This window comes from Hetaerina americana, unplaced genomic scaffold, assembly GCF_022747635.1.
Source record: "Hetaerina americana unplaced genomic scaffold, ioHetAmer1.1.p SCAF_9, whole genome shotgun sequence".
In the NCBI taxonomy this organism is placed as follows: domain Eukaryota; kingdom Metazoa; phylum Arthropoda; class Insecta; order Odonata; family Calopterygidae; genus Hetaerina; species Hetaerina americana.
The window spans coordinates 47,600,319-47,613,043 of NW_027287538.1; the positions used below are offsets into that span (position 1 = coordinate 47,600,319).

At 36.6% G+C, this 12,725-nt stretch overlaps 1 protein-coding gene across 3 annotated transcripts in view; it reads right to left on the bottom strand.

The window, feature by feature from the left end:
• Window positions 1–3,011: 3,011 nt before the first annotated feature.
• Window positions 3,012–12,725, bottom strand: part of Acf (ATP-dependent chromatin assembly factor large subunit) — a 49,663-nt gene continuing 39,949 nt past the window's right edge. For 2 of the 3 annotated variants that reach the window (XM_071597466.1, XM_071597465.1), the window contains exons 23-26: window positions 7,444–7,683; window positions 6,718–6,989; window positions 6,230–6,393; window positions 3,012–3,618 (exon numbers count right to left, since the gene is read on the bottom strand). In XM_071597466.1, coding sequence (XP_071453567.1) covers window positions 3,507–3,618; window positions 6,230–6,393; window positions 6,718–6,989; window positions 7,444–7,683 — 788 coding nt within the window. In that variant the 3' untranslated portion in view covers window positions 3,012–3,506. The remainder of the gene's footprint in view (window positions 3,619–6,229; window positions 6,394–6,717; window positions 6,990–7,443; window positions 7,684–12,725) is intronic. The other variant, XM_071597468.1, reaches the window with a different exon arrangement.

Consider the following 12,725-nt stretch of genomic DNA (forward strand, 5'->3'; position numbering starts at 1 on the left):
GTACTTTTTTGGGGGAGGGGAAGTGAAAGGCAACCAACAGAAAAATGGCCGTTGAGGAAGGGGGAAGAACGTTTCAGAGAATGAAGGAAATACCTCACAATCGGGGAATGGACCGTCTGGGAAGAGGAAAAAGGGGGTAGTAATCAGATGAGAATCACAAACATTGAAGAGACCATAGGTTCATCCCTTCACTTCCCCTCTTCCCAATCTGGAGACTTAAAATTTGAAAGAACTGCATAAGGCATGATGTGGTTTTTCATTTCGATGACTTATTTTCTTTTAACAAGGACTCTTGGTTTGCTGTAATGTCATGTCATTTATTGTACTTTGATTTGTTGTAATAATATTCTTTGTCAGAATAGAATCGCAGCATTTCACTATGCAACATTTCCAGTTATGGCCCATCTGTCCACATCACATTTGGTGGCATGAGGTCTCTTCATGGCACTAGGATTTTAAAGGCAAGGTCATTCATGAAGACAATTCAATAGTAGTATAGCTTTCAATTAACTGAATTTAAATAATTACGTACCACGTAATATTGAATACCTGAAGCTGATTGTTACATCACAATTGGTTTGGACAGTGCCAATTAACTGAGTGGCTGACTTCTTTCAATAGCCTTAGTCAGCCTTGCTGACTTTTGCTATTGCTTGAGATTCAATGAAAATATCTGCATGCCGGAGAACAAAAAAGTATCACCTGCATACCATTTTGCGTATCTTAAAAATGCTTGCACAGGATTACCAAACACTTTGTCATCTACATAACACTGCAAATTTGGTGAGGGATTTCTTGAAAAGTGGCATCTTAGAAAATGCATGCTAAGCTAGCTAAACAAGTAAGCAACAAAAATTTGTGCACAAGTAGATTGGAAGTGTGTGCTACAAAAACTCAATGCTGAAGCTAGAGCAGGTAAGCAGCCTTTGGGTCCTTACCAAATTAGCAATAGTCCAATTGATATTACCAGCACAGAATTAACCAAGAACAGTCCCTTCAGGACAAGCTGGTTGACACTGTAGCCTACTCTGCCGGTGTACTACGTTTCGTATAAAAATTGAGGTAGTACTTTCACAGATGGGAGACATGGGTGGACAAGAATCTGAAAGTTTAACTAGCATAAAGAGGCTGGTTTACTCCCCTTCCTCTCACTAAGTAGAGGAGTTTGTTTAAACCAGTTTACACAAGTATCTACAAAATGCGCTTCCCTCGGTGGGCCGAGTTCCACCCTTGGACCTAACTGGTTCAGTTCAGTTGTGTTGTTAGCCAGATTAGCACAATGGGGCCAAGGATGTTTGCAAAAAAATAAATAAAATCTACAGAGCATCAGGTAAAATATAAGAAATTTCTACCCTTTGCTACAAAAGCAAATTTTTGAGTAAAGGAAAGTTCCTGTAAACCCAAACTGTAATGAGAGGAAAACCTTAATTCTTAAGAGGCAAAACAAAATGTTTCAACAGAGCAAGTATTATTATCAACTCACATTGGAACAAATGTTTGCTTGAACATCACCTAGGATTGGTTTTTCCATCATCAATGTGAGTAATACAACATTTTGAAACCTATATTGTATTGATGAAATACTTGGTGCATTTGTACGTAAAATCATTTCTCCTCTTAATGAGGAGGAATTTCCAACAAATGATTCCAAAGCTTAAAAACTAAAAAAAGATTCTAAACAAATAACTTACTCTGTACAAAAATGGTTTGAGGCATCACTTTGTGGAAGCAATTCATATAGGAAAAGAAAATACTTTCTTCTTCCACATATATTTTATTGTAAATACATGTGGAAGAACTAAGTATTTTCTTTTGCGTTAACTCTGTCCTACTTGAAGACTTTCAAATTAATTACTCATTAACTAGCTCTTTGAGGGCCTAAACATTTAGAGAGTATTTAAATGGCAAATATGAGTATAACAATTTCATGATAACATCTTTTCCGACAATCGTTACATTAGTGAATCATTTTCCCAATGACTCCAGTCTTCGGTGCACACAGCCAATACTTGGATCACACGAATACAAATATATATCTGTGAATATGTAATCAAATTCATGTCCATGAATCTACCATGAAATTAGTTTGACATAGTAATACGCAGTAATTAAAAGGTAGTTATTTCTCTCATGAGCATTTTGATCAGGCATCAGTCGAATGAAAGTAAAATCTAGTAATTTAAATTAAAGATAAATGCAAATAATTCACTCATCTACCCTTATTCGGCAGGATAATCAATTAAAGAGCATATGAAAGCAAATGCACAAATCATAAAATAAAAATAAGTAAATTACACAATTACAAAAGGTACATTATTGATTTATTAATGCCACAAAAATATAATTACACCTGACCAAACTTTTCAGAAGAAAATACATGCATTCTGTCTGCTTACTTGATATTATAACTACTCCACCAAACACTTCACTTGTATTTGAGAATGATCTACATAACTTCAGCTTCTCTTCCTTAAGTCCTCAATAATATTGTTCACAATTCTTTTTAAGATCTCAACAGCTGAGATCACAAACAATGACTTGCAGGAGCACAAATCAAGTTATCACAATTCTTTCCATTTAATGACACTTTTTAAATTACAGTGAACTTGGTTCACATTTTGAAACTGCTATGATGTTCTGGGAAAACAAGATTAATACTGATGTTCAGGGTATCCTGAGAGAACAAATAATTTTTTTAATGATTAGGTTAACAATATGGTGATAGTGGCTAAAATATTTGGTTGAAGAATACTTCAAAATCTACCAATGTCTAAAGCAACAGCAAATCATAATATCCTATCCTTATACAACACAGAGGAAGAGTTAAAAACTACTTAGTACCCATTCACCAGCTCAAAATAACCACCGTACAATCTGAAATAAATAATTTTACTACTCCAATGGTTATTACAGAGAGCAAATAAAATGCTGCTGCAAAAAGTGTACCTAAACTATAACCACCAATTGTGGTAGAGGTTATCACTTGGTAACACCCAAATAATTGTACAACATAGAAGGCGAAGGAATTTATTGGGATTCAAACATGGTGTGAATAGTTGTATATCAACAAATAATTTCAATAACATCTTTTCAAAATCCATTGGGCTGAGGCCTCCAATTTTTTTTCAAATAAATAATTAAAAAAAACTTTTCACAAGGATTAAAAAAAGGTAGACATCCATCCTTTTGACGTGAATGATCTCAATGCATGGTGCTCACCACTACTTAAACAAATGGTCCCGTTTCTGTAGCTTGATTGAAAATTCACCAAAAAAGATGCAAATACTTCTTGTCCACAGCTCAAATATTTATGTTCCTAAACATAAAATGTACAGTGAGGTGAGCGTGATGAGATGTGCTTGAGATGAATAGGAGCTGATGGGAGGGAGGAGAGAGAAAAAGAGAGAGAGGTCCTTCACTACAGAAGAGACAAGGGGGGGGAAGATGTGTCTGCTTGACCAGCAGAGGGAAGTGAGGGAGGGATGTCACCATGAAGGTGCAATGAACTAGCTCCGACGGGAGAACTTCCCATTCTGGCCACTTCTCTCCACTTCGTGAAGGGTCAGCTGCAACTCCTTACACCGTTTCTCAAAGTAACGGCTTAGGCGGACGCCAGCTCTGCATGGAAAAAAGAACACACATTAGCCATGAAAGTTTAAGAAGGATTTACACTGAATGAAACTACACAAACCCACACATGTACGGGAAAATGACTATATCTTCCCTACCCCCAACCACCCTAAAAAATCTCCAATATACTTAAATAGTTAAGAAAAAAGTCATTTTTGAAGAATACCGAGCTGAAGCATTCCAGGAATGAATAGGCAACATAAAAACTCTTAGCATTGCATTTTTACCAGGATAATGTGAGAAATAGTTGTAATTATGACCATATAGCTGTTTTATTTAATTTAACTTTCATCACATGCTTTCATTGTACTCTCCCAAACTTGAGGAAGTCAGTATTTAATATCCATACTAAAAAGAAAGACGTACATTTCCACAGATTTTATTAATGTTGATAATGTAGTTATTAATGTTAATTTATTGTACCTGATGACGCCGCAAGTCAGTGAAACGCGTTGCACGATATAATAAAATCTGTGGAAAAGTACAAGTCTTTCTTTTTAGTATGGTTATTAAATACTTCCACAAAGTGAAGCCTGAAACAATAGAATATATCAGTAGATGATGTTTGACTAATTGTTTTTTAACACAATATTGAGATGGTTTGCCCTATGGTGCACAACACATCAACCAGCTACAACAGAAATATTTTTTCAGAAACAATTAAAAAGCAGAAGAAAAGATCTTGACTAATGACATTTGGAGGATGCTCGCCGGTTTCCCATTGCCACCTTCCCTTTTTAATTCCGCATCATTACTTTGAAACCACATCTTACGGCACGCTTGCATGAGTGCAATTGAATGCTATTACTTTGTGTTATCCTCTCTTTCTATATCACTGCAATGCCACATTGCATATCCTGCACTATGAATTGATGCTTGCGCTTGCAATGCTTTCTACCATGCTATGGGTATCTGACCCTTCCCCTTATTTTAACTTGCGCCGCAACTCTTGGCAGGTGGTTCTAATGAATATGTAATATATTCCAAAATATGAAGTGGACCAAAGTTCTATGGTCTGCCAATTTTCCTCTTCGGACTGAGAGCAGGAAGAAAGTTGCGGTTGAAACTAAAATACGTGAGGACTCTTTACGAATACAGGACATACATAGCTACACCATACAGTGTCCATTCCCTCCATAAATGCTAGGACTAATAATAACACTGTATGCCAAGTCCATGGGCAGAAACTTTTACTCGATCAATTACATCTATACAAAGAATTATCATCCAATTATACCCTAAGGCGCTAAACTTGCTTCTTTCAGTATGCTTGGCAAATTTATTGATAAAAATTGTACAGGTAAAATTTTGTGTTCCTCCATGTTACAGTGGAAATTCATTGACTGGCTCGGAAAAAATGTCATAATTCACCCAAAGGATTTATTTCAAGATGGACTATGGTGCTCATAATATGGCATAATGTCTTCTGTGAAACAGTCCTCATTTCCCATAACTCCAACTTCAAACTGAAAAGTTCTCAACTATCTATATTAAATAATTTTGCTGTTGTCTTAACAAAAGCCAATAAAAAAATGAGCTCTTCTTAGTACTCAAAAGTAAACACTAAACTACAGATGACCATAGCACCTGTCATAATCAAAACCTGTGCATTGCACTCTCTTCTGCACGAAACATAATTTTTAGTTGCCAGAAGAGCTAACAACAAGAAATTATCAAGTTTAAAATTATTTGAATTTAGCAAAAGCAAAATAAAACAAAAAAAAACCTAGGCTTTAAACTGAATCTAGAAACATTTTCCTGCAATCCAACATAAGCATTCAAAATTTGAATATATATCAAAGCTATATGTAGGTAGACGTAGAGTCAAGAGACTAGGCGTAGGTGTGATGAAATTTATTTTCTCAAAGTCCATTACCTGAGCATGCTTTTTCATTCTTTAGCTAGGGAAAGCAATGATAATACTAGCCAATTGCTTCTTGTGCAAAACATAATATTGTTGGATTTTATACTTTTGCCTGTCAAATGCAGTTGGGACAAGAGCACCATGGTGAAGGTACAGAAGTAGGCCAACATTGCTCTAATTCGGTGATCTAAAGTGAACTGGCGTGTCTATGTGGCAAGGCCCCAGTCCTCATTTCAATTATGGTAAAGGATAATATCCCAGTACAATGAATTCAGCAGTTTTGGTATAATATTAACCTATACCTCACCCCTGGGGTGGGAATCATCATGCGTAAAATGTGCTGACAAGTTATTTGTGGATATTTTTAGAATAAAGAATTACATAAAAATTGCACAGAAAAAAGTGCACAGTGCAAGGTAACAAAAGGGTAATTCATTCAGAAGTAAATAAATACTTTCAAACTTAATTAGTAGACATCATTATTTCACTAGCATCTGTCGCTTTTTCTTTCCTCATCCTTAGTATAAAAGGAAGGTTTTCATGAAAAAATATGACCATAAACCAAAACACTATTAAAATAGTATGCTTTTGAGGTCATTAGAACATATTATTCTACCAGCAATTCCAATGATGTCTGTACATGTGTGTGTGTGTGTGTGTTCATGTATGCACAATTTTATTCAAAAGTATTAAAATATCATGAATTAAAAATAGAACTGGAAAGTATTGACTTACTTGTACTCTGCTGCACTGTTGTTATTGTACATTTGACAATTTTCAAACACCAATAAGGCATCGGCAAGGAATTCATTGTTATTTTTATATTCCATTATCTTTAGCTTGTACTTCATTGTTCCAAAGTCCATTGGCCGCTTAATTATCACATGATAATCAGGTGCCTACAAAAAAAAAATAACAACATAATCAAAAATTTTACAGCATTCTTTCAGGTGTAACAAATTTGGTCACAAGATATGGCCATGCAATTTGCCATTAACTTTAAAAATCCATCCATAATTAGAATAACCTTTCCTTAATATAAAATCATAAACGTTATCTACACAAATTTCACAAACAATTAATGCATGCAATTTTTTACTTGGACAGCATAATTGACAATTGCAAAGAAACCAAAGATAAAAAGCATTGAGAAACGACCAAAACACCGACACACTGTACTACAAAAACTAAATTTTTTTTTCATTTCCTTCGACTATTTTTACCTCAGACTTCAACACAGGACGCATAAATGGCCACGCATCAGCATGACGAGAGATGTCGGCAAGCAGACTCTCGAGCACGTCCAAATCGAGGGGAGCCGGGATGCCATCAAACAACTCACTGCGCCTCATCCTCCGCTGCCCTCGTAGGGATGCTGACCTCCGACGTCTCTCCTCCAAATCATCCTCGTCATCGTCCTCTTGCTCATCCATGCGTTTCCTGCGCGTAGCCATCTTTTGCGCACGGTCCTCCCCACTGACATTGCTGTCTGTGTCTGAATGCAAAGAGAGAAAGAGCCGAATTAGTGATGCAGTCGGGAGAAGAGGGGGGCAGTAGATGGCCTGCCAAAACCTCTTAGCGATCCCTTCATTGGTGACACCAATATGGGCACTCCCAACGAAGATTTTTTTTTCTGATCTAGAGATGATTGGCAAAGGCCAAAAACAATTTATACCCAAAAAAAAAATTTTGCAACCACCCTACAAAAACTCCATTGACTACAAAAAAAAAGGAAAAAAAAAGAAATGAGTAACTACAAGACTACCAATCAACCTAAAGGCAAATCAGAAATCAAAAAAGAGTGTAATCGGGCAAGACACTTGTGGGGCCTCAATTGACTTCCTCTCCTGTGCCACTGGCGTCTCTAGCAAAGAGGCAGGGCCAATCTCATCCCCCTCAAGGCAAAAAAAAACTATGTACACGACAACACTGAGAGAGAAGGGACAGACCGTCCCAGGAGTTGCTGCGTAACCGCTTGGCTATTGAAGAGATCTTGGCGACAGCTGCCGTGGCACACTGCCTCCTTCGGCTCATGCTGCTGCTGTCATCCCACCAGGGGCCAGTGCCCTGACCCCATCCCTGCCACTCGTCTCCCCACCGCCTGTTGCGATGTCTCCCTTCCCTCCAGGGAAAGTGCAGCCCAGCGTCGTCGGTGATGGGGAGGCGCTGTGGCGCACATGGCGACCTCTCTGCGCACGGGAGAGAGATGGCGCATTAGCCATGCATGCACCCATACACACACACACACACACCCTGGGGATGTGGAATGAACCATTTACACAAAGGGAATGGTGAATCACCATTCCTGAGCCATTAATGTGTGAAACCCATTCAAATATTATGGGTAAGAATCCTTTTAATTTATTAACAACATGTCCAAAACATATCCTTGGAATTTTTGACTGTCAAAAAGTTATGAAGATTCTTCACTGTAACATTGATATCGGCCTTAAGGGGCCAACGGTTTCACTCTCCAGAATCTTACTTCTCCCACGCTGCAAAAATTGAGAGTATCATGTCTCTGTAACCTTTATGACTCCTGAAATAATAAAATAATCTAAATAATAAAAATGGGGGAAATAATAAAAATAATCTAGGTTCCCTGTTTACTCAATGGAAAATTTTCATTAATTTATTTTTACAAACATATTTTTATAAAATTTTAAGAGTATGATAGCACTCAAGAAAGAAGGTTAAAAGCAGAAGGGCCCATTACCAGGCTTTCATTGGCATTAAGAACAGACGTGTCAGATTGCAGTGATATGGCCTTTCATTGCCTTGTGGTTGGGAAATGCATTCTCTTCTACTGTTCTGTGCACAAATATACACAACATGGGTTTGCTTCGGCATCATCTTCCCGAAGAGAACTGTATCATTATAATTAAAAACATGTTGCGTCAGGTAACCCTCAGAATCTATGAGCTTTTTGAAGTCACCGATGAAGTCCTCTGCTGCCTTTGACTCAGAGTTACCAAGCAGCTGCTTCCCATTGCCTCACGATGCCATTGATGACGTTTGTATCATTAACTTCTAGAACCACGCATGGCTCCCCTTCAATTCTTATTTGGCTGTTGATGATCCTGACATTTTATTCATGAGGTTGGCATAAATCACTTTCCCCTTCTCACAAATTGTGCTCTCAATATTGGTGTTTGCATTGCAATTGGTTTTTGTCTATGCATTTGAGAAGCAACCTTTCAACATTGTGGAGAAAAAGTGCCCGTTGCATAGACACACTTGTCACTCTATTCGAAGAATATATCTCCTTAGTCCAGTCTGTGTTCGTGAAGAAAAGGCCAATTGTTGATGTGTGTACATCAGTCATGCTCACACCATGTTCTCAATTTTAAATGATTTTACTTTTCATTCCTACAATCATTTTTATTCTCTTATGGATTTCTTCTAACAGTTTTCTTCGGGGTCAATTTTAAAACTAAGCACAAAAAAATCACTGATAATATGTTTGAACACAAGTTTTGAAAAATGTGTGATCACTATCGACATTAAGATGCTGGCGGAACGAACGTTAGAGACTAACTACAGTATCAGACATGCAATGAAACTGGGAATTCCCCTCATCACTCCTTATGTGAAAAGTTCCTCGTTAAAAGAGCCATTTTCAGGACCAATATTTTTGCGTGTCATGCAAATTACTCATTTTTATGAGATTCCACTGTATTTGTAAACAAATTGAGTAGTTTCAGGTGTAATGTGGGTGGAATTTGAACATAATACAGAAAAAAATAGGAACAATTTTACAATAATTTATCTATTTTATTTGTTGTATTTGTAATCATGTTACTGTAGCAAAATTAACTACCTACAGTAATCACCAGCGACATATTACGTTACCAGTTGTGAACTTTGTGAATAAAATTAGAGCAACAGCATTAAACAGACGAGAATTCAGAGAACACTGTGAATTACTGCATTTGGAACATGGTAAACCTATCCTTCGTTGTGAAATACACTGGCTTTCTAGAGGTCAGGTTCCGAGTAGATTTTGGAAATTGAAAACTGTCTTTCCTAATTTTTTTGGAACAGAAAAGTGAACGAACAGATGAAAGAACCCTATTACTTGACAATAACTGGCTATTTGATTTGGTGGGGATCGAGATGGTGTGGTGGCTAATGTACTGGCTTTCCATCCACCCACCCATGTTAGAATCCCGGAGGCATCAGATAATTTTCAGGGGTATTAGGATTTCTACTTGAGCTGCTTTGTGGAGGGCACTTTGAGTGAGTACGCCGTCCGTCGGATGGGATGTTTATCTGCGGAACCCTTTGTGCCTTTCGTTACAAGTAGGCTAATGCCGACGCCAGGTTTCTCCCCAAACTTCATCCTATCCCATTCATCCCTAATGGTGCAAATGACCTTAGCTGTTGGTAACCTTCCCCCAAAACTACTACTACTTGATTTGGCATTTTTAATTGATGTTACTAGCCATCTCAATGAACTAAATTTAGAGCTACAATGCAAGAATAAATGACATCCTAGCTTAGTAAATAGCATCATTTCATTTAAAATAAAATTAAAACTGCTCATCTCCCAGTGAGAAAATTAGGATTTAAGTCAAAGTCCACACTTGAAAGAGCAGTGTGTTATGTTCTACAGATAATAGCAGTTTGAAAATATATATTGAATAAAATTAAGATATAGTAGTAGTTTTTAGGGGAGGCGACCGACAGCTGAGGTCATTTGCGCCATAGGGGATGGACAGGAAAGGATGAAGGGTGGAGAGAAACCTGGCATCGGCATTAGCCCACTCTTTACGAAAGGCGCCAAGGGGTACGCAGCTTAACGTCCCATCCGACGGATGGCGTACTCACTCAAAGTGCCCTCCACAAAGCACCTCAAGTAGGGATCGAGATACCTCTGAAAAATATTCAACACCACCGGGATTTGAACCCGATTAAGATATTGCAAGAGTCATGAGGGTAAAAAGAAACTTAACATTTCCACCAAAAGGATTTAATATTTCATGACCATGGTTTCGATAGTACACATCATCATCAGGTGATGATGCGCAGCATCGAAAAACCATGGCCGTGAAATAATTGTGGAATTCCACTAAGTTAAACCTGAAACTGTTATGATTGCAAGAGTCATCTGAAAGTTTTTTCATTATTTCACTTAAGAAGAAGACAGCATGCTTGCATTTATAAACCCATTTTCGTGAAATGAACAGATCGTAATGCAGATGCCTAGTAATAAACAAATGGAACTGATTAATATAAAAACAAATTCATTCTTGAAAATTAAATTAAACAACCTCTTTCCAGATCGACACGCTTCTGATATAATTAATTTCTGTCATTAATTACCCAGTGAACATTTCCCAACACTAAGAAAATATGCAAAAAGTTGAAAAAAATATGTATCACTTTGGAACGATATACAGATGTGAACAAGCATTTTCATCCATGAAATTGATTAAAAATAAAACAAGGTCGCGAATAACTGACCCAAATTAGAAGAACTCCCTGCTGCTTTCAGTGACAAATTTAACACCAAGCATTAAAAAACGGGCAAAATCCACGCTTTCAATAAAGGTAAGTAATGTGTTTGTGCTGCAGTAGTTATTGTTTTTCAAGCAATAATAAATTCATTTAAAAATGCAAATTATGCCAAAAAGCATACTTTTATTTTTAAGGGACACCACTGTTATAAATCATATTCCAGGACCCCTTCTACATAATAAACATTGGTCTTCTGAAATGGCATAAATTAATTAATTCAAATGTGTGATTGAGTTATTCCTTTTCATCCCTCAAGGCAAAGCAGATCCTACCCCCATTCCTATTTTACAACCCCCAAACATAAAAGAAATTTACAATCCTGAGTTGTATGGCATATCTGAACTCGTTAGTGAAAAAAATTGGTGCTTGGTATGCTTAAGGGTGGCCACCACTGCATTAGACTTAAAACTTTTGGGAAAATAAAAGAAATTAAGATGGTTTACCCCTATGTTCTAGTTGTAGATACCATTAATTATTTTCTTATAAACCTATAGAAAATATTCCAAAGCATCCTTTATATAAAAATAATAAACAAAACTGTATGTATGTTACATGTATCTCACACACTAGATGCAAAAAAGGCAACAACTATCAAACTAACAAGAATATTTAGTAATGAACATGGATATTAGCTACGGTACAAGTTGAGCAACAGCACCGAAATGGGAAGTGCATTAAGACACAGCAACAATGGAAGTGGATGTCTTTGAAATTTTATCGTATTATAAGGCAAACATCACTAACCATCGTCAATATGTCAAGAATAATTTAATATTTAAGAGGAAAAAATGGATGATGAAAAAATTTTCATATCTTGAAAGGAGAGATTTGTAATTCTAGGTCTGTACTTAAGTGTGAAACACAAAAATATATCATAGAATGCCCACAAGTAATTTAGTATTGAAGAAGGTGGCCATGTGCCAAATCAGTCATTCCTAAAATGAATAATCCATTCCGTATTCTGATCCGTAGTATTATTTATTGCATAATACGTGGGTGCAGACGTTACCTAGCAAATGCACCAGAGAACTAGTTGAAAGTTTCCCAAGTTCAAATTCAAGTTTTTTCAATACCAAATAGATTGGGGAAAACTCAATGATTTAATGGTTCATCTGGTCAAAACATCTTTAACTGAACTGTCACTAAGAACCTTACGCTCTGTCTTGAATCATAATTTAGGACTCGCTTAACTCACAGCCAGGTTGACATTGACTTCATTATTTCCCAACAGAATATTTAAAGTGTATATGCCCAAAAGCATATGCTCATATGTTATTAGATCTATGAAGTTCCCCCTGAATAAATGAGAGATCTAGCTTCAAATCCCATTAAATCATGAATTTTATAAAGCAATTTTCTCCGATTATTTAGAAAGATTTTATCACGGAATTTTAGAATTCACTCACCATTAAAAAATAAGAAATAACATTTATTACTACACACATTTAAAATACGTACAAACATTTTCACACAAAACATGTTACTGTCACAGCTGAAAAATTGTGCAGCTAAATTAATACCTGGCATTGAATTAGTAATGCATGAGCATTGCATATGCTTATTTTTAGTACTTCATGTTCGTTCATGGTCGAATATGCAGTAAAAAACCAACAGGTTTGTTTGACCACATTTTTGAGACTTAAGAGGATGCTTATAGATATTACAAGTGAGACAATTATACAGGAACCATGACATATCATAAAATTGATAT